At 40.3% G+C, this 23,096-nt stretch overlaps 1 protein-coding gene across 1 annotated transcript; it reads left to right on the forward strand.

Annotated features, from left to right (window-relative positions):
* The first annotated feature begins 429 nt into the window (after positions 1–429).
* GPR26 (G protein-coupled receptor 26) lies at positions 430–14,715 on the forward strand. The gene is made up of 3 exons (XM_065672963.1): positions 430–1,097; positions 5,887–6,000; positions 14,484–14,715. The coding sequence occupies exons 1-3, from the start codon at positions 430–432 to the stop codon at positions 14,713–14,715; spliced, it is 1,014 nt and encodes a 337-aa protein (XP_065529035.1).
* Positions 14,716–23,096: the final 8,381 nt, after the last annotated feature.

Here is a 23,096-nt window from a genome sequence, read left to right on the forward strand (position 1 = left end):
GGAGACAGAGACAGAGACAGACAGAAAGCAAGAGAGAAGGGGAGCACAATTCACTCGGTGAATTGCTTGCAAGCTTGGGGTTGGTAATTAGGGATCTCAGGAGAGCAGTTGCTCGGAATAACCCTCTCTCTTTCCAATGGACCGAATGGAGACAGTGGTTCAGTCCTGCTGATATTTTTTAAGCCCTCCTCGCAGTTTGATGGGCATTCCCAGTGCTTTTGTGCACGTCTCGGGAAACGTTGACGTGGAAAGGAGCAGCGAGGAGGGGGAGGTTGGAGACGAAAACTGCAGCTCTTCTAAAAATACGGAGGGCATGCAAGAGTGTGAGCAGGCTGGGGAGGAGGGCGAGGTGGGTGCACCTTGCACCATGTTCCCCGGGTGCCGGCGTGGAGCAGTTTCGGAGATGTCCCTCCTGTGACTGGACGCACCATGAGCATTTGGGAGGTGATCCTGGCTTTCGTGGTGGTGGTGCTGATGCTCGTGGCCCTGCTGGCCAACGTGCTGGTGCTGATGTGCTTCCTGTACAGCGCTGACATCCGCAAGCAGGTCCCGGGATTGTTCATCCTCAACCTCACCTTCTGCAACCTGTTGATGACTGTTTTGAACATGCCCCTGACCTTGGCTGGGATCATTTACAAGAGTCAACCAGGAGGAGATCAGATCTGCCACATTGTGGGTTTCCTGGAGACTTTCCTCACCACGAACTCCATGTTGAGCATGGCAGCTTTGAGCATTGACAGGTGGATTGCTGTGGTCTTCCCTCTAAGTTATCACTCCAAAATGAGGTACAGAGATGCTGCTCTCATACTGAGCTACACGTGGTTGCACTCAGTGTCGTTCCCGATAGTGGCAGCTTCTCTCTCCTGGGTGGGTTTCCATCACCTCTATGCCTCCTGCACCCTGTACAACAAGAGACCAGAGGATAGGACACAGTTTGTGATTTTCACTGGGGTCTTTCACACCCTCAGCTTCCTCCTCTCCCTTATAGTCCTGTGTTTCACATATCTAAAAGTGCTGAAGGTGGCACGGTTTCACTGTAAGCGGATTGACGTGATCACTATGCAGACCCTGGTGCTGCTTGTGGACATTCATCCCAGGTAAGGTGCCGGTGTGTTCAGCAAGTGAGACTCTTCCCTGCAGAGGAAGCAAGGACAGGGTTCGGTATGATGTTAAATACAGTCTGATTTGTGTCACAGCAGGGGATGGGGAGGGGGAGAAAGCAAGCATCCTTCTTGTTAGTTTCTGTTTTGCATGTTTCTTTTACTTGTATTTGTTTTAGCGGCTACAGAAGCAACTCTTTTTTGTTCTGCTTAAGGGCTTGTTTTGGGGGCAGAGCAAACAAACAGGCAGTTTTGGCTGGGCATGCACTTCCCTTTGAGACAGTGATCAGATCACTGCCGTTTGTCTCCGAAGGTGGATTTGGCAGTCGATAGATTTGCATTTTTGACACTGTCAGCCCAAAACGCTGCTGGAACCCTAAGAAGGAGCAGGCAGAGGCTGCATATGTCCCTTCAGTTGGAATTCTGATGGGAAGCTGGGTGCTGTGTCCCACTCCTTCACCCAGCAGTTTCCTTATTGCCATGCTCTCTGTAACTTAATTTTTCCTGAAGGCAGAATTGTCAGGGAGTAACACCTGCAAAATGCATGCACTCAAGTACCTATGCTTACATCTAAGTGAGAGACTTCAGTAGTGATGTTAATACAACAAGCAAAGGGAAGTATAAAGTTAATTTCAAATTACAGTCTTTAAGCAAGCCCCTTGTGCCTAGACAGAGGAGGAGAAAAGTCTCTGGGGGCTGGGAGGATAAAGAGGTTGAAGGCAAGCTCCAAAGGGGAATGAATGTGTCCTGGATACTGTGCAAAGAGTCACGTCAGGGATTAGACACAAACTATAAATCTTGCATGAATAGGTATGTCTGGATCTGGAAGGGATGCAGAGCTGGTGTCTGATACTGGGGCAGAAGTCTGCCTGGAGCTGAGGAAAGCTGAGAGCAGTTAAAGAGGGCAGTCCTGAGCCAGACATCCCACCTGAACCCCCTTCAGTGTCCTTTGCTCTGCAAGCTGGAGGCAAAAGCCAGCTCTCTCCATTAGCAGCCAGCCAGGAGCAGGGCTTCACGACTGAAAGCAATGTGGCTGTCCTCAAAAAAAGGTCATAATTTGGAGATTCCTAAGCCCAAGACAAATAAATCTGAAAGGATCAAGGCAGGACAACACACCGTTGAGGAACAGGAACATTTGCTCAGAATTCTCCACTTAAGCTGTTTGATCTTTCTCTTGACCAAGTATGCAGAGCAGAACTTTGGGCAACTCCTAGAACTGTTCTTGAGAAACACATGTATAAATCTTCCCTTATTCACCAAGTCACATAGAGGAAAAAACACTCTCCTGCCCTACGTGCTGTCTGGTTGCTACACTGTGACTCAACTGGTCTTAGCTCCTGCACGCACTGTGAGACGTGATGGTTACTCCCTGACAGTGCCATAAACCTACCAGGGCTATTTGAAACAGCAATCGTTGTGCCTAATGCTTAAAGTATGCTTGGACTGCACAGCAAAGTTTAGGAAAAGGACAAAGATCCCAATGCTGTTTCCCCTCCTCTGCATTTTTTCCGGTCTAGGTTAACTTGAGGATGTGTGCAGTCATTGCACAGAGGGGTGGATTCAATGGGGCTGTGGGAATAATATCTCCTTTCTTCAGAGGAGGCGAGTAACCTGTAGTACTAACTCTTATTTATCTCTCACATCAGGTTATTCTAATGCTTCTCTCTAAGAAAGGAGAGTTTTAGCTTCCTTTTTAGACTGCATAACTGGTGGCTGATATGGTCTACAGTGATGTTGCCTTAACTGGGACAGCTACCGCCACTGAAAGGGCTAGACCTCAGATAGCCTTCCCTGCTGTGAGAGCTACACAAAAGCTGAAGGTCTCCTGGAGAAGTCAGTGACATTCATAAAGCTCGGACATAGCAACAACATCATTTGAGTTGCAGAAGTGAGATATATATATATATATATATATATATACACACATACAGGCGTTTTCAGTGTTTGCCATAGTACCTAACAGCATAGACATGGATGCTGGGAGAATTCACATGAGAGAACTAAGTTTGCAATCCCACCTTAGACTACCCTGACTCCTCTGGCTTTTTGCACGGTCTAGTTTCAAGGCTGAGAAATGTGTACAGACAATTTTCTGCTTCCTGTGACTCAGAATCCATCTACAAGGGGGTCCAGAGACAGGCATTATGACAGATGGCTTCATCACCTGTGACTTGGAAAGACATGAGTGATCTTCTGAAGATCATTCAAGACGAGTGCAAAGGAAATCTCTAAATACCACGCAGATTCATGTGAATGTTGAGGGCACATGCCCTTTCAAGTTAGCTTAGGCAGTTTTACTGGATACTGCTTTTTTCTTGACTTTGTTCTTAAGACCAAGATATCTTAAGTATTGTGAGAAGTTTGGGAAAGATCCTGCTTAAGTGCTTAACCCATGTGTTTCTTCACTCAAATTATCTATACTATATTTTTGGTGTATTCAGCTTTATGCATCTTTAAGGTCCAGTATCTCATAAAGGTTGTTTAAAATACCAAACCTTCAAAGGAATATTTCCAAGACTTTCCAAGATATTAAGAGCTTTAAACAAAAGCTTAGTCAATAATCCACTTCTATTACTAGTGTCACTGCTGGAACTCGCATGTATGTTCTTATCTTAGTGCATGAAAGTATATGCAAAAGCAGAGTACTCATCTACGTACATTGTCTATGTGAAGAAGTGAGATAAAGTACCTTCCCCTATGATGTGGTATTTATTAGCTACACCTGGAAAGGCTGAACAAAAGAAACTGTCTGAAGTGTATCAGGACTTCCCAAGTCATGTGTGAGCTCCAGGATTGAAAGACAGCTTTCTATGTGCCAGGAAGGAAAAGATGTTACTGGGGAGACTGTTAGAGATAAAAACCATGCCACCTTTACACCCTAACACCCCCCCCCCCAGTTTAACCTACTTCAGAGATTGCTTTTCCTACATTACTGTGTGCATGGGATACTATGAGTTTAATAACACAGGACTTAGGTTAAGCTGTCAAAGATCATCTGTCTGCGCCTAAAAATACTCCAAGCTCTCTAGCTCTTGCAGAACTCAAAGTACATAGGTTCTCTTGAAAAGGTGGATTTTTTTTCTTCTGAGCTGTCATTTCTAGCTGCAAATAACTCAGACACAGAACATGTAACACATTTAGATGTGTTTTCATTCTACTTACGCATATTCTTTGACAGGAAGACAATTTGCTATTTCTAGGAGAACAAACTTTTCCTCCAGAATTTATTTCATTTTGCATATCATGATAACAGCTCCGGGTACTGACAATGTATACCATTATATACCATACGGAAAACAGAGCAAAGGAAACACATTTTCTCTACCAGAACCAAAAAGTAACTTGAGACTCATTGCCACAGAGATTACTGAAGCACACTGAGATCCTCGGGACAGAACATGTTTAGATGATGATCAAACATATGTAGACACAGCAAGTAACATAAGAGTATGGCCATAAATCTCTTAGCTATTAATATGTGTAAGTGTGGAATCTGACAATGAGTCATCAGTTATAAATTTATAATAAAACCGGAGAGTGATGCTAAGCAGTTATAAAATTCAGCACAGGGGCCAGACCATTCAGTTTGCCCAAGGTCTGATTGCGTTACCACCAGATCTATGCAATCAGTCAACACGTAGCAGTGTTATGTGTGTAGAGAGGGGTTTCAGGACTCAGTCTGGCTTTTGTTTTGCCCTTTCCCAAAGGGATTTGTTCAGGTACAGATGGCCCTGCTGCTCTGGGAGATACAACCAGTGCTGCCCATCCAATCTAACCATCTGGTGAAGAGAGTAACTCATCCATTTCCCTCAAAATGCACAAAAAGCATAGGAGTTACACAAGCAGGTAGAGAAGGAGGATGGGTTTTGATGTTATTACTCTTTTCGTAAGCTAATATACTGATTCCAAAGGAGATTTCCTGCGGTGGAAGTGTGATCTCAGCTCCTGCTCCAATCACCTGGCTGGCACACCAAAGGCCTTACCAGCTTTTCTGATGCTCTGGTGAGATCACTGGGAAAACCAAAAGAGAAACTTTTGTCCTAAAATGCCACAGGTAGCAAAAAATCCCAGAGGATGACTAATTTGTACCTGTTTATTTGGGAATCAATGCTGATGTGAGGCGAGCAGTCATCATAGAATATCACAGCGCCGGGGATTTTTTATATGATTCCCAGCTTTGCAGAACATTCAGCACAGGCAGAGCACAGAAGATTTATGGCCACGCAGTTCACAGCTATGGGATACAGTGATTGCTCCAACACTGGGCTGAATGTTGAGAGCATGATTTTTCCCTGTTATTATTTCATTGCGTTTTACTGCTTATCTTGCTGGGAAGTTTCTCCTATCTAAGGTAGTGATGTTAGAATTGCTGTTTCTAGGGAAGTAGCATGCTGCCTACCCCACTTTGGATATTTTCCAAGTCTCTGAATAACATGAGGCAAACTCTGGGTTCAAAATGCTGCTTACAGTAATACAAAAAGGAGCTGTAACTGAATTCAAGGCTGAATTCCACCACCTTTACTATATATAAACCTATATGATGGGGGTGTGTGCGTATGAATGTATAATCATGTATTTCTCAGTGATTGTTTTTGGAGAGGAGAATGATCATACAATGAATTAATACTTGGTATTGCCCCACATAAATGCAGTGCACCCGATATTGACTTCTGTGATTACAACAGTTCCTAGAAAGATTGATTTCCGTTGTTCCATAAGTAAAACCATTAAAATCTGCTACCTGATATTATGATTCATGTTCTTGTTTGTGTTGAATGTCACGCAGCGTAAGAGAGCGTTGTCTAGAAGAACAAAAGAGGAGGAGGCAGCGAGCAACAAAGAAAATAAGTACCTTTATCGGTACTTTCATACTTTGTTTTGCACCTTATGTAATTACGAGGTAAGTGTGAACCTACGTACTGGAAAAGAGTACTTAGATGCACTCTTAGCTCAGAAAAGTAGGCCAGTCCGAGCCAGAAAATGATTCAAGTCTTCTGTAAAAAATGTTGTGCACTGTTTCAACTCTTATGACAGAGACTGCATTTACTGGGCTAAAAAAGCCCTATACAAAATGTCATAGTGCTTATGTGATACAATCCTGATTCAGTCTGCGAACCAAACTCTGTCCCATCAACCCGGTCAATGTGTTGGTTGCATGGTAGTAATTTGATTTAGGAAGTCAGCCCATGGGATTTTGCCGGCTTTCTTCAGATTCCCACCCTGGTTCAGGGAGAGGTACTTGTCTGAATAGGTCAGACTGTAAAAATCTGGTCAACAAGATCCAACTGAGGTGAGAACATGGTCCACAGACTTAAATGATAGTTTTGTCTGGCTGGATAGAGTTTATTAGTCATAAACATCAAATATCAAAGCTGTTCTGTTATATGGCTAAAGGAAAATCCTCTGATTTATGGTCAGATGTCTATCTATCTGCTAGTTTATCTTTGCGAATGGCTCCTGTGGGAAACACAAAATTACTCCTATGAAACATAAAGTATTGGAAAGTTAATATATCCAGAAAAGTGTTATCTAGTTGAAGAAAATTTACAACTTGCATTCCTTATTAAAAGACTCTGGAAAAACTGAAATGCTGCTATGCAGAATAGAGAAAGGAAAGAATATTTTTAAAGTATCTCCTATTCCAATGCTATCAAATAGAAATTATTGGGGCTGACTTCAGCCAAACTCAGATCCATCATAAATAATCATTAAAAAAGCTGAATTAAGGCTTCATATAAGTGGGCATGTGCCAACGCCAAGTTTTTCTAATTCAGCATAATATCTTGAATTTCTATTTCTAACAAAACTGTTAATTTTGTTAGATACCTTCACAAGAAGGTATTGAAATCTCTTGGTAAAAATAGAAACCTGCATGTCACATTGGTTTTATGTTCATGACAATAATAGGTAATTGATTTATGCTATTTATTTATAACAATGTTGCAAATATATTTGTAACAGTGTGACTAGATTTACCTTCACTTTCACTTAGTAGTCACAAAAAGACACTGTACCCCACACTCTCAAAGAGTATGAGAGGATTAATAATTATGGACATTTCACCTTAGTTCCCAGGGTATAAGATATTGAAGCATTTGTCGCATTGCAAATGGTTAATTTTCATTTTATGCTGGGTCTCTGAACTTAATGAGAATCGTCACAGTCCCAGAATAGCTGGCAGCTTCATCTTGAATGACGCTGAGTGCTCTAACCAGAACTGTCAGAAGTATTTTTGTGCTTCTCCATAGGCATCTCAGCCCAGCAAACAGGCACTACCTCCTTCACTTTCTCTTAACTCTGTGGCATCCTAATTTGTTTCCCAGTAAACATAAGATACAGAAGAGGGGTTAGAAAAATCCTTAGCCTCCTCCCTTTAGTCCATACAAAGGCCATTTAAATATTCCCCTTCAGTCTGCTGAGGACTGATAGCTTTGCCAGAGAGAGCAATGATAAGAAGAGTCACAATATAGCTTTCTGAATGCATGAAGATGCTTGCCTGCACAGGGGTAGACTTGGACACTTGTCAGGCAGGGTGAAGGCTATAATTTTCCTGGACTTTTCAATTCTGAAACATCAGGGGGATTCTGCTCAACAAGATACAAGGAATTACGGAATCATACAATTCTAGAACGGCTTTGCTTGAAATGGACTTTGAAGCTCATCCAGTTCCAACCCCTGCCATGGGCTGGGACACCTTCCACTAGTGCAGGTTTCTCCAAGCCCCGTCCACCCTGGCCTTGAACACTGCCAGAGGTGGGAATTCCCTCTTTAGCTACTTGAGAGACTTTGCTGGACACTATCCTGTTCTAAGACTTCCCTATGCCTCACATGTATGGCTGAGGGTGCTGAAGCCATAGAATCATAGAATAGTTAGGGTTGGAAAGGATCTCAAGATCATCCAGTTCCAACCCCCCTGCCATGGGCAAGGACACCTCACACTAAACCATCCCACCCAAGGCTTCGTTCAACCCGGCCTTGAACACCACCAGGCATGGAGCATTCACAGCATCCCTGGGCAACCCATTCTAGTGCCTCACCACCCTAACAGGAAAGAATTTCCTCCTTAAATCCAATCTAAACTTCCCCTGTTTAAGTTTGAACCCATTACCCCTTGTCATGTTGTTACAGTCCCTGATGAAGAGTCCCTCCCCAGCATCCCTATAGGCCCCCTTCAGGTACTGGAAGGCTGCTCTGAGGTCCCCATGCAGCCTTCTCTTCTCCAGGCTGAACAGCCCCAACTTCCTCAGCCTGTCTTCATACGGGAGGTGCTCCAGTCCCCTGATCATCCTCGTGGCCTCCTCTGGACTTGTTCCAACAGTTCCATGTCCTTCTTATGTTGAGGACACCAGAACTGCACACAATGCTCCAGGTGAGGTCTCACAAGAGCAGAGCAGAGGGGCAGGATCACCTCCTTCGCCCTGCTGGTCACGCTCCTTTTGATGCAGCCCAGGATACGGTTGCTTTCTGGGCTGCGAGCGCACACTGCAGCCGGCCCATGTTCATTTTCTCATCGACCAGCACCCCCAAGTCCTTCTCTGCAGGGCCGCTCTGAATCTCTTCTTTGCCCAATCTGTAGCTGTGCCTGGGATTGCTCCGACCCAGGTGTAGGACCTTGCACTTGTCATGGTTGAACTTCATCAGGTTGGCATCAGCCCACCTCACAAGCGTGTCAAGGTCCCTCTGGATGGCATCCCTTCCCTCCAGCGTATCAACCGGACCACACAGCTTGGTGTCATCGGCAAACTTGCCGAGGGCGCTCTCAATCCCACTGTCCATGTCAGTGATGAAGATATTAAACAAGACCGGTCCCAGCACTGATCCCTGAGGGACACCACTCATTACTGGTCTACACCACTCGTTACTGGTCTACACCACTCATTACTGGTCTACACTACTAATTAGTGGTCAAGGGGAGTAGGAGGCTTTTGAGCTTAATGATGTAAACAAGTATTATTTTCTGGACCAAGTCCAGTGCTTTGTAGGTAGAGGCAGAGATGGAGGCAGTCAATTAGTTCAAGGCAGTGAACAGAAGACAGTTGATGAAGTCTGTTGCTGAGCTTCTAATTCGGACAGCCAAATCTAATCAGCAATACGCTTAAATTAAATGTGCTTTTAAGTACTTCATGTACTGAGGTGTGAAAGCAGCAAATCAAAGCTTTTATTATAAAACATCTTTCTGCTTACACACGAGAAACTAATAGTTGTCTGTAGTAATTCCATGAACCAGTCACAGAGTTGTGCTAATAACCCTAACCAGATAAATTCTTCTCTAGATAAACCAGAGTTTTCAGATTGCATCAAGGTAAAAATTAGTTTAGACACCTCTTTTATCAAGAAAATGCCTTTCTAATTAGTTCAGTAGCTGACTTTAAGTAGAACCTGATTCTTTTTACTTCAGTGTTTCCACTATACCTATATGACAGTTGTATTACCCCATAGTAAATATTTCTAGGCGTAGCTTGTTTCTTGGTTTGTAAATATTCTATTAGTACACATCTCTTCTTTTGCTATATTTATCATTAGGCAATTCAATCACATTGTTCAAAACACTTTCTGCAAAGAGCTTTCGCATAAGAAAACTTAAAGTATGTCGTACCACTTTCTAATATTCATTTCCAGTTCCAGGCATTTCATATTGAAATACAGAACTTTGCATACGTAAGTTAATAAGTGCTGTTAATGTGTGAGGAAATGTGCCTTGAATTAAAAATCCTGAAGAAATATCATAAAGAAGTTCATAACCCCAGTCCTCCAGTTACAGAGGAGGATGGTGGAACAGGCAGAAGATTGATGTTCTCTTTGTCATCTCTGGGGGACAAGCATAAGCAAACTGCAACTGTGCTTTTAAATTGGTTGCCTGCCTTCTACATGCAGACCCTGCTCAGGCAGGAGCAGCTCAAGAGTTCTTCTTCAAGTTATGTTCCTACCTGTCTGTCCATATAAATGCACGATTTTCCCATGCAGTCTTAGGTTGACACATCTGAAGAAAGAGGCCTTCTGGTCAAAAGCTTCAGCTGATGTTAGGTAATTTTCCTCCTAGGTGGAAATACCTTTTGGTACAAGCTGGCCAGTCCTGTTTGCTACCCTCTTATCTCTGTGCTGGGAGATGGTTCTTGCAACTGTGGGGAACAGGAACTAAAAGCAATGGTTTGCAGGATTTGCAGGTCTAGCTACAGGAGTCCAAAATTGGTACTGCTTCCTCTCAGAAGCATCACTTCAGAAGCAAAACTGGCTAAGAGTAAATGAGGTAATGATAACTGTGATGCCATTTTTGTATTAGGAAACAATTACTAAAATAGGGCTTTTTCACTAGCATACAAAGAATTCAGCCTACTAAGCAATGAGGTGAAAATAAAGTAAAATAAACTTCAAGATAGAACTCATGCTCAGCTATTCATATCGATAGCGCAATAGAAAAAAATAAAAGGATAATTCTGATACTATGGGACTTGTGTGGAGACAAAAAGAATCTGAAATATGACAGAAATATTAGGAACACAAGAGCTGATACAAATCCTTAAGGAAAAGACTGTGTTTGTTGTAAGAGCTACATCATCTACCAGCTCCAAATGCACTGCCAGCTTTGTTTCGTTCCTGAACAAGAAGAGATTTCAGCTTGTTTAAGACTGGTTTATCCAGAGTTTTCTCCATACTCAGTTAAGTTCTCAGGTTTATGTAATACATAACAGACATCTTGCTGTTGTAGGAGCCTTCCAGCTGGATGTGTACATGTTCATGAAAACATTTTACTGTAGTGATTAACTTCATTTGTATATAAAGGGCTTTCAGTGTGTATTATCTGCATAAGAGGTCAAAGTACCAAGTGTCAAGTATCACAGAAAAACATCTTCTAGCTTTGAAATAAAAAGATATTGAAGACCAGACGGTAGAAGAGTGGCTTCTGGAAGCAAGATAGGAAATTATGTAGCTGATACTCTAGAATTTAATTTACAGCTAGCACTGAAATATTAATGCTCCTTCACTGAAAATGACTTCTTTCTGGCTGAAACATTTCAAGAATATTGAAGCTATTCATGTAATTTCTTTCATAAATAAGAAACAAAACCCTCTTTCAGAGGCAATAAAGTATGGGACGTGCCTTGAAAGACTGAAATTTAATTGTTTGTACACAAAATAGAGTTGCACCGATTCTGTGTTTGCTGCTTGATACCTGCAAATGTAATTTGCCATCAAAAATAATACACAAGGATTGTGAAATGTGTAAATATCAAGGATGCTTTAGGAACGTAATCAAGGAAAATATTTCAAAGTCTGTTGATAAAAGTGTAGGCTTAGCTGATCAGTCAATGAAGGTAAAATTAGCAAGTCTAGGCTTGCAACTCTGAAGTGTCTATTTGATATGCTTTAAATGGAGATTGTTAACATCTTGCAGAGCTGACTGACAGAGACTCAGGCACAAATCTGTCATACTTTGGTCATTTGAGGCATCCACTGGATTTAATTTAATTAGATCAAATTCACATCTATAAAACGTTCAGTAAAAAGTAACTCAACCAGATGAAATTTAACGCAATGAAACTCAAAATACAAAGAAGGCATCGAATACATGAAGTGAAGAATCACAAAGATGGCTCATGGTAGATAACAAAGTAAATATGACTCAGTAGATGATTAATTTTCAAATAGTAAATTCTCGTTTTAAAGCATAACAATGTGGGTGACAGAAGGTACATTTTATTAGACAAGAGAGAACACACCAAATGAGACCACCTGGCAGTGTGAGCAAATGACAATTATGTCTGGGTTTCGATCCTACTTGGTAAGAAAGATATCAGCCATGAGATGCAAGGAAAGGTTGAAAGAACATTTGTTTGGTGTAGATGAAAAGAGAGAGAAATGGACAGACGGCCATTCTTTGGTATCTCAAAGCTGCTTATGGTAAAAAGCTGAGACAAGTGGTACTAGTAGAGGGGCAAGAGCAATTCCCAACTATTTGCATGTAACATAGCCTGGTCACCTCAAATGTCTCACACATCTGTGAGCCCAAAGAGTATTTTGCCTAACGTCACCACGCCTAAAAGTGTCATTTTACAGGTGCACCTCACTTCCAAAGAAAGTGATACACAATGTGAATAAATTGCTAGTACAAAACGCACAAAACTATGCTCAGTATTAGAATTACTGACGCTGTGACAGTGGTTAAAGCCCCAGCAGTAGGTGCAGACCATGGTGCTAAGCCCAGTGCACATACCTAGGGAGATACAGAGCTTTTGCCATGGAGTTTGTAGTCCAGACAAACTAGAATAGGGAGAAAAGACAGAATCTTTGAGTCAGTGGTGTAACAAATTAAGGCTCCTTAGTCTCACTTTCATGTTCAAATGATGGTCAAATGGTCTCATGCTCAAATGCCATCTGCGCATATGGCAGACCATGCCATCTGCCAGTGCTATTTTAAGCAACATGATGTAGTGAAAGTTTATGGAATGGGAACAAAATGACTAAGGAAAAAATCGTCATCCCTAAACTGCTTGAAGTACCAACACGGTTACCACTGCTGCTGCAGGAACCGTGCTGCGGGATGCACCTTGGATCTGGTGCTTTGCCTGAAGAAACATCAGAAATTGAAGTACTTTCCAGGCTGGTTTGACAGTACCTGCTGCTGGGGACAGTTTCAGCAAAAGTCTTATTTGCCCTTGCATAGTGGGGCTCCATAGCAGCACATGCAGCTGTTTGTCCTCTAGAAGAATCAATAGTTTCTCAGCAGCTGTAGAAGCATATTGAACAGAACTGCCCTTCAGTGTTGCTCAAAGACATGGAGAGAGAAAACCTTGCGGTGATATCAATATTTCACTGGTAAATATACTCTGTCCCAGTACAAAGTGATCTATCTGTGTTAGAACAGGTATGAGAAATAGATAAAGCTCTTCCCTCTCTCCCTCCATCCTCAAATGAGTTGAAAGTTTTGCCTTGCTGTATTTGTTGCAAATGTAAATGTTTGGCCTTTGAAAGTTGTTTTTAAATTCAAGATATATTATGCTGTCTCTCAAAGATGCATTTTCCTTCCTTTGTGCTTTTCCTATGACCCAGACAAACTGTTTAAAGGATCAGACTCTCTCTCTAGGAGCTGGACTGGATAAGAAAGCCAGATAGCATTGGTGAGGGGGTTTCTCAGATGCTGAAGAGGGGACTTAGAACCATAAGTTCAGACTAGGTGCTTCATTTTTAGATAGCTAATGGCAGGGGAATATGACTCCCATAAGACCAAGCAATGGCACTTTGTGTCCTGATCTCAACCTTTGGTGCTCAAAGTGTGGTTTTGCATCAATACTTCAAAAATCATGTTAGGTTATACAGAAATAACTTTATACAATACTTGTGGCTAAATTTGGTGTGCATGATGGATTCAGTGGTGACACTAAGTGTGAAAGTCATCAGGAAACATATCTGGGGGAGATGATATTCCTGTCATTCCCTTTAGAGCTATATTAAGTCTGTGATGAACTTCAGCTGCCAAAAATGTGATCTTATGACACACACTAGAAAAATACACAAAAGCATCAAATGAAGAAAATATATAATGAAGTGAAATGTTACTGTCTAACGAGATCTTTTTAGGACTGAAAACCATGGAGTCACTACAGAAAGTAAAACACATTGTCTGTATGGATAAATTTGGCACAGAGCCTAAAAGTGTAATGGTTGAGGATATGTCATGTAGGAAATTATTTTGAGTAGATGCCTTGTGACCTTTTTCATCAGCAGTAAACTTTCTGTGAAGTGCTGACCTGCTTATCACAGAGTATTTATGATCCCCACAGTAGTGTTCACTAGACAGTACAAACAGGGCTAGGGTACAGTAGCCTGCAGAGAAGGGTGCCCCTTTATCAAATATCTTGATGCCTGAGTGAGACAGATGAGCTGAAAACCCAGCTCTACATCAGAGATCTGTACTCAGTTTTTAGACTCCAAAATGCATATTCTAATAGCAAATAAATGGGACCTTTAGAAGACTGTCTCATATTCTGATGGAGTTATTCCATTTTGCACTAAATTCTTTCAACAATTCAATAGAGGAAAACGAGTAAGAGAACCTGTTAGGAGGTAACACATGCTTCCAGACTCAGTAAATGTACAGCTAAACATACAGTCAAGGATGCCTTGAAGTTTGGAGGCCAAGACACTCTGACAGGAGGTGTGTAGTCGCATCCATAGTAAATAGACCTCAAGTTTACATTTGCAGTGTTAGAAATATATAAGTGGAGGACTATAATTTCATTTTCATGAGTATGCCATTCTTTTGTTTTCTTGCAGTTTTCCAGGAATAAATTGGTGTTTTGGGGGAGGGTCTTTGCCTTACAATTGTGCTGTTGTTCCACATTTTTAATGTGAATATTCACTCTTTTAACCTTCCTGTTTCCACAGACTTGTTGAATTATCCTCTGTGGTCCACATCAACTCCCACTGGGGAATCATTTCCAAGTGCTTAGCTTACAGCAAAGCTGTTTCAGACCCTTTTGTGTACTCTTTGCTACGGCATCAGTACAAGAAGACATGGAAAGACATCATAAACAAGATCCTCAAAAGAAGCTCCATCAATTCCTCTGCCCTCACGAATGAATCGCACAATAGGAATATATTGCAGCTGAACGAATGAGGAGCGTGGTATGGGACCTACAAGACACATAAAATGATATATAGGAAACAAAAGTAACTGGCCTATCCCTAGTATCCTCAGCTGTCAAGGTTTCAGGAGGCAGACCTGGACAGGTTGCAGCCCAGCCCATGTTCCTCCAGAAGCATATGTAGCATCTCAGGGAGGACGGCTGCTTTGTACCTCCTGCCTCTGACTAAAAGAGTGTTATTGATCTGTGGTCCTGCAGGCTTCACTAATACAAATCTCCCATTGGTCTCCATCAGCAGTTACACATACATATAGGGGAAAAAGCTAGTCTTCAACAGAAGGACTCATGACAGTAACGGGAGCAAACTGGTGCCATCATAAGTTTATTCTAAAAAGCCACAGATATTTGTGCTGTGTTTTTCACTGGCTGCAGATAACACTCTCTCCAGTGGGGATGCCAACCTGGCTTTACAAAAAACACCCCAACCTAGTTCCTTGAGTAGGTTGTGTACAGAAAACCTCTTAACAGGAAAAGCTTAATGGAAATATCTTTACCTAGATACTCATCATGACCAAAGCAGCTTTCAAACTCTTCTAATGCACAGATTTGAAAAATCCTGTAGAACTGAAGGAAGAAAAGAATCACTTTGAAGTACTCTATGGCTGGATTCAGCCCTGTCTTCTCTCAGTTTTCCAAGTAATTTCCGCAGAATACCGTTAGTTTTCTCCCCATTAAATTACAGCAAAACAGAAGTGGTAGACAGGATGAAAAGGTCACGATGCCTCCTGCATACCTTCCAGTATATCTGAGCTATAAAGAGACAGATTTTGCTCGAAGATGCAGAACTGGGCCCTGGGCCCAAGGGAAAAAATACCCCAAAGCATCAACCACCTCAGAACCACCCACCAAACAAACTCTACCAAAATAACCCCAAAATTGCTTTCTCTAATATCATTAATCATGGTTATTTTGCCTACAGATATGTTACTTAAAGGAAAGATGAGCCTAAAGCTGAGTTTAAAAGTATAATTTCCAAACCAAATAGAGTAAAAATAATAGACCCCCCACCCCACCATGAGTGCAGCCAACCTGAATCCACATCTCAACATGCAAATCTCAGAAGTTTTCAGTATAGACCTTTATAGCTGTAGACTACAGCTATACACAGTAATGTTATTAACGTTTACTATGCCTTCAGTTCAGCCTACAGCTAATATAGGCTTAAATACCAGTAAAATTTTGAAAACCAAACCAATCCTACATGTCACCCTTCCTCAGACACCACCACTATATCTCAATTTTTGCAAACATGATTTAGTTCATTGGAAGTACAACTACAGCTAGTAGATGGCTTCACAACTGTCATGTAGACATGATGCTGAAGCCACCCTTTGGTGTCTAATGGAGAATTACTTTCCTAGATAATTTTCAGTGACTTCTCTCTCAATTCAGTGAACACACTATGAAATGAGACAGCTTTTGAAGTGTTTTCTTATTAATTAAATTGCAAAATATCAAGATCAATAATGAATCAGGCTTTATTTCCATTGTTCTGATTTTTAGGAATACTCAATTTCTGAAACAATTGGAAACAAAGTTTTTTCCTCATAATTTCTTAAAAAAAAATTTCAGATACAGAACTACTCATTTCAAATGCTTTATATTTTGATTGGCAAAAGCCTTAGTACCAAATCTGACCTTAATTCTGCACACATTTTTCTACAGAAAGTGACATAAATTCCAAAAGACAACAGCAAGTTAACATCAGAAATCAAATGAATTTTTGCTGAATAGGTCAAGAAAGCTGCTGTCCAGTGGCCATAAAAAAAGAGTTTCTTCAGTGATGGTAAATACATGCCCAGATTTTGAATAGTCTTAGTCAATCAGGCTTCATGCATGCAGCGATAGCTTAAATAATAGCTAATATAGCTGAATATTCTTGCTTATATTTTTCATGTTAAGAAAAGATGGTCAGCTTCGTATTGAGAAAATAAGGACCTCAGTACTAAAAATATGGGATTACATTTTAGTTATTACCTCCTGTGTCCCCCAGGCAAAGGGCACTCTTTGATGCCTATAGCTCTGCACAATCCCTGACAGCAAAGGTTAATGAGATAAAACAGTACATTCCCCATCACACATTTCAAATTATCAATATCAGTCAGTTTGCAAACATTAGCATGCTCCATTTGGCAAACTCTACCACGAATAGAAGTCTTTGATAGAACAGACATTATGTATTCTTTCATACCTTGTAAAAAGTGTCCTCTGCTATGATTTCTGTCTTGTGATTCAAAGCCCAGACAAGTAACCCAGTGAGGGGCTTCACCCCATCATCAGCAAATGTGGCATCATACCTCAACTGTTAGTCTGGAGAGCCTTTCTTTAGCCCTTAGCATAGCCCTACAGCTGCAAGGAACCATAATAATATATAACTTGTCACCTGATTTATAAATGGAAGAATTAATATAATGAAGATCATCAACTACCATGTAAATAAAAAAGGAGCTTAACTGTTTTAGTTATGAGAAAAATAACATAATTGAAATAATAGATAATCACAAATATAGAGACATACTTCAAGGAAGTTTTTACAACACTTCATTCAAAATTAGTCATTCTCCAGATTAAAGAGTCTACCTCATTTTAGTCATTTTACTTCTTAGGCATAACCTAATTTTCCCAAGTGCAATGGGCAACAACACCCAGTTCAATACTTGTTTCCTAAGAAATTCAAGTCATTGGGATGACTCGTTTGTATCAGAATACAGGATATTAGAAAATTATTAGTGAGTTTAGAAAGATAAAAACTTAATATAGGATTGTTATATGTTTTACTAAGACCACTTTTACCTGAGTAAACTAAAACAGGATTATTTTTAAAGTCCACAGCTGTTGTCAACTTATATATGGGGCTGCTGCCAAAGTCAATGGGATGTTTGTATGTCAATAAAGATAGTCCCAGAAGGATTTTGAATTTCAGATCAATTATTCACATAGAGTAAGCTAAATTCCCTGGAAGCAAAATAAAACCCACTGTACATTTAGGATGGCTAGTTATGGAGAAGAATACAGCATTGGACTTGTCTCATTATCCTTGTGTATCACAGTCAGTCACTGGTCGATTTATGTGTCACCATGAGCAATAAATCTCTCCCTTTGTATGTGTTTAAAAAATCATCTTTCTTTCATGGTGCCTTTCTTCTAGAATTTATCTTATAACAGAGAATAAATATAATTTCCCCTTTCTTACATCAGCTCTCTGACACATTGTCATATTTCTACCATCTGAAGCAGGCAGGAGTTGTAAATGCTGGTGGCTCGACAAACTGACTCAGTATACAAAATAAAAGTAATACCGAACATTTTCTGATGACATTTTGTAAGATACTAGAAATATGATTCTGTGGCTCGTTTGGTGCCGGATAGTCAGCTGAATTCTTATAAGCAACTGGCACATGTCTTCTAAAATGTGTGTCTAAGTGATGAATGTAGATATAACTATCTGTCTGCTAAGTATATACGTGCTATACAACACTGACTCGAGTGAGTTAGAATAATGACAAATGTAATGCACAGTTCTTTATTATCTCCAATCATGAAGCAGAATTGTTCTCTTGTCTAACAAAAACACGTGTGCTTGCGTGGGGGGGGGGGGATTTTCCATTTGCTATTTAAATATTTCCGAAGATGTTTGTAAAGTATGGCTATAATGTGTGCCCAAAATATGGAACTGCATGTGCAAAACCTGTGCAGCTGCTTCAGCAATATGCGGTGTTCTGTTTGTTGGTAGCTGCGATCCACGCGCAATATCTATTCCTCACATGCATGTCCAACTAACATTTTCTTCATACCTTGTATTTTTGACAGGCAGAACATTGACAGATGAGGAAGACAGTTTAGTCCACTATGTCATTTTACAAATTCTGAGCTTTTTCCTCCGTTCATTTTACAGTTATTTATACAATTTCAAAGCCCTAACTGTGAACTAATATCCAGTTTTATGTCATTCTTTTTAAAGCAGTTTAAATGTGAAGATCTGGGTAATTGCATTTACCAAAAACTATGAGAGACTGGTAAGACTTTCTTGAATAAAATACCAAGGACCAGTTTCTCTCCTAACACAAATCGACATAATAGCTGGTTATTTCACTTGAGGATCATGTCCCATTAGATAACTATTTCCGGGTTTTATAGATCTGTCTTCTAAATGTGTATACTCCTGTTTTCATAGTTTTGCAAATGGAAAGATGCCAACAGGATTTAGTGAGCTCCTCATGTGTGCTCGTGCCCACTTGTAATGTCAGGCGACTACATGACTGTTCTCTAAACAAGTTCTCTTCCTGTTCTTACTTTGAGTGAAAGACTTCAACAACCTCTTTTCAGTGACCCTTAATCAGACTGCTTTCTAACATCCCTTATGTCTGAAAAGGATCAAATCTAGACATTAAAGAAGTTCCAGGCAAACCCTTATAAAGCCTGCAGCAGTAGCCACGTGTATCACAGCACCATGGACCGCCAGAGGTCATGTTGTTCAGCCCCCGAAACACATGTCCCTGTCTCTTCCTGTACTTTATCTCCTAGATTTCACCAATGCATCTGTTCACCCTGCAGTGATGCTGGGAATTGGTCTTAGTTTGCTTCAGGTCAACAATGAAATCATCCTTGACAGAATTGATTAAAAAAAAAAAAAACTTTGGCAAGACATCTTAAATTCAACTTCAAGAAACAGCTGCAAAAGAACAATTCCAGAGGTTACAAAACTGAGACAGAAATGGGTCTGAATGGGAGGCTGAGAAGCTATAAACTGGTTTTGCTGCTGCAATATGCGCTACCCTGGCTGCAGTAGGCTTTTCCTAGTCACCTGTTTCCACACTGAGAGCTCTCCAGATCTCTCAGACACCCACTTACCCCAAAGAGAAAGGTAAAATTTCCCTCAAAGCTCAGCAGCTGCCATAGAATAAGCTGAGGCTCAGCCTCCATGTGTTAGGAAAACTGTAATGCTTTTCAGGTGGGCTATACAGAAATTACTCACATGGTTTGAGTGACCAGAAATCACCTCCACCTGGATGAGCCTTACCTTGGGAAACAGTATAAGTCTTAAAGCCGAAGAGGCTTAGGTAGCTTGCAGAAAATAATGTTTTTTTGGACTACATGCCTAAGGTTTTATAGTTCCCTTACCCCTCTTAATCCGAAATGAAGAAGAAGGCACTAAGGGCTCTGAATATCTTGTCCTATACATTTTTACACATGCAGTGAATACCTTTGAAATGTCCTTTGGGAAACTGCTTGTTTTTCACTACTGTTGGAGATGTTTTCTCCCCACATTAAACATTCTTGTGATTAAATGAAGCTTAAAAGCAAATGCAGAGGCTTCACACATATGTCAACTCATTGTTACTTGACCCTAAAAATCACAAAATACTTCAGCACATCACATTCAGCACAGAAAGCTCAGTTAGATTCTGGTCCTATAGTCATTATGTGTCTGTTCCAGCTGGTAGCCCTCAATAGTTAGGGCTAAGCATAGATTTATATATTTGCAGAATCAGGGACTAAATCTTTGTAACCTACCCAAGCCCGAATAAATGAGAACAATAATATTTTAGCCTTAAGTCTAATTTTGTTTTTAATTTGCTTTTTATGCCTTCAGCATTCAGTATATGAAAAATCTTTGATGAGTGAAGTTTCTTTATGAAAACCATCCTGCTCAAAAGGCAGCTGTCCCTGTTTTGGGGGGGGATATAAAAGTTTACATAGAGAAAAGAGCTGCTGCAGTCTTTGTAAATTGTCTACTTACCTGTAGTCCTGGTGTGTATCATGTAAATATGTATTTAAGATTGTTGGTTTATAAGCAACTAATGCTGATCTAATGAGATAGAGATGTTGCTATAGTTTATCATATATGTCTATATTTATAAGAAAGATGCTTATCCCTATAGACTGTAAGTGCACTTCAGAAATGTGTGTATTGAGAAGCAAATGCATCAGGTGTATGACAGCATGCATGTGCAGTAACTGTGTAGTAAAATATGATTCTTTTTGTTGAAGAAATACTATTGCACATGGTTTCAGTGTACCCAAAGGTGTGAGTCTACAAAGATACATTAGGATAAAGATCTCTATTTGGAGATATTGCTGAATGCTAGGATTCTAGTCACCATAGCTGTACAGAGCTTTAAAGCAAAACCTTTGCAAGAATCATACAAACAGCAGAAAGTTGAAAGCCTCAATCCTCCTGGGATTTGGATCCAGCAAGAGTACCTAGTGAAAAAGAAAAGCAGTGCTTTATTGAGAAATGCCAGTGCATCCTAGTGAGACATTAGTGGGAATGCAGCATGGCCCAGGGTGTAAAGTTAGCTGTAGCTTTCCTCTGCTGTCCATTGCAAGCAGTCCTATTTAGTCATATTGCACTTACGGTACCTTGAGTTCTTGAACAGAAATTAAAAAAGCCCTGTTGGATATCAGGGGTTTACATTATCTTCTGACCACAAAATCCTTATGCAAAGATAAGTAGTTTCTACTCCTTTTGCTTTGCTAATGTGATCAATGAGCTACAGAGGAAAGAAATCCAAAATCTCATTAATTGAAGTATTTTTGTTAGGAAAAAGGAGTCAGTGACAAGGCTGGGGCAAGTTCTCTGTGCTCTGTCATCCAGCCCAGCCTCATTTGAGTAAAACAAAGCTAGCTGCATCAGCCAGAGTAAAGAATGGGTCTTTTTATAACAGAAACCATAGGGCTTCCCAGAGAAGATGTTTGAAAAATCATTATCACAGATTGCCTTGGAAAATAGAAATAGATAACTAAAAGGTGCCTTGATTTACCTTTATTTGTACACAGGGCATTTTTCTAAACCTTAGATTTTTTTTTTCACAGTGTTTTATTTTCTTAAGATCATTGTAGGATGAAAGATCCCATATATTGGGTAATCACTTTAATTCATAGAATCATAGAATCCCAGACTGGTTTGGGTTCCAATCATCCAGTTCCAATCCCCTGCCACAGGCAGGGATGCCTTTCTCTAAAGCAGGTTGATCCAAGCCTCGTCCAGCCTGGCCTTGGACACTGCCAGGGATGGAGCATTTAATTATTCCCTTCTGAATTCTTGCAGGAATGTAACATATCGTCAGTGTCCAGATGCAGTTACATATAAACATCTTTCCTTAGATTAGGTTATTAGATAATTATTTGCTTGTAAAAAATGTTAGCGGATGGTTTTATAAATCCTTACTGTAAGGACGGTGAGGTTGCTTGGATAAGTAAGGATCATTCATATAACGACAGGAATAAAAGGTCTAGCCCTATGTATGTAAAATTCTGTTTTGCTTTGCAAATAATAAAAATAGATGGTTTCTATTTCTAAAAGCACCTATCCAGCCTGAAGATAGCTCTGAAACAACATTAATAACAGCTGCTGTACATAGGGCATGTTTTGATTATATTATTATAAATATACCATTATAATTTATTGCATTTTACTTTTTTTTTGTATAAAAATGAGATCTAATTGCAGGGGCTATTTATTTAGGGAAAAAAAATGGCAATGTGAAAAAAAAACCTTTCCAAATTGCATGGATAGAGAGATGCACAGACTGATTCGTAATGACAACATGCTCAAGAGTGCAATGGATTAACGCGGATTCCAGGGTCCCATGTAAGCTAAATTGCATTACTCTCCCAAAAGAGTCACTCATGTAAAGGCAGAAACATAAAGTTCTGCTGTGCTATTACCTACAACGCAAAGAAATAGTATAAAAGAAATCTTAATCCGGAATTCAAATTTCTGAATAAAAGGGCCTGTGCTGTCTCTGCTGTTTACAAAGGCTTGTGCTTTGTGAATACATGTCAGATGTTGTAATATATTTTTATTACATAGAATTAATGGTTAATACAAAGTGACATATATAAATAAATACAGACTATATATGTATGTTGTGATTTTGTTAAAGTTGCTGTTAATGAAACGTGGTTAAGATCAATGACTTGGTGTCTATTTTTTCATATAAAAGTTAATGTTTCCAAAAGTCCGTATCATTTCATTGTTGCAAAAGTCAAGTAATGTCATTGCAATGGTGTGACCTGGTCAGTCCTGCTCATTTTTGGAAAACAAGGATTGCAATAGAATATTACTTCACTGTAATATAAGCAACACAAGTGAAATAATTGGAGAACCTTAATACATAAAACATGCATCTTGTCTTAATACACAATGACACTTAAATTTACCTGTTCCTTGACGTCTTGAGCACGTTTCACACTTGGTGTGAAACCAAGGTTTCGGGGAGAGAGTTATTTGTAGTGTGGAGCTCCCTATCCCTGCTCCCTGAGCATCGCTGCCCAACCAGAGCTCCCACAGAAAGGCCTCTGGGTGTTTCAGACTCATTCTGAACACCACCCAAGAGTCATACCCTGA

Source organism: Lathamus discolor, chromosome 3, assembly GCF_037157495.1.
Source record: "Lathamus discolor isolate bLatDis1 chromosome 3, bLatDis1.hap1, whole genome shotgun sequence".
NCBI lineage: Eukaryota > Metazoa > Chordata > Aves > Psittaciformes > Psittacidae > Lathamus > Lathamus discolor.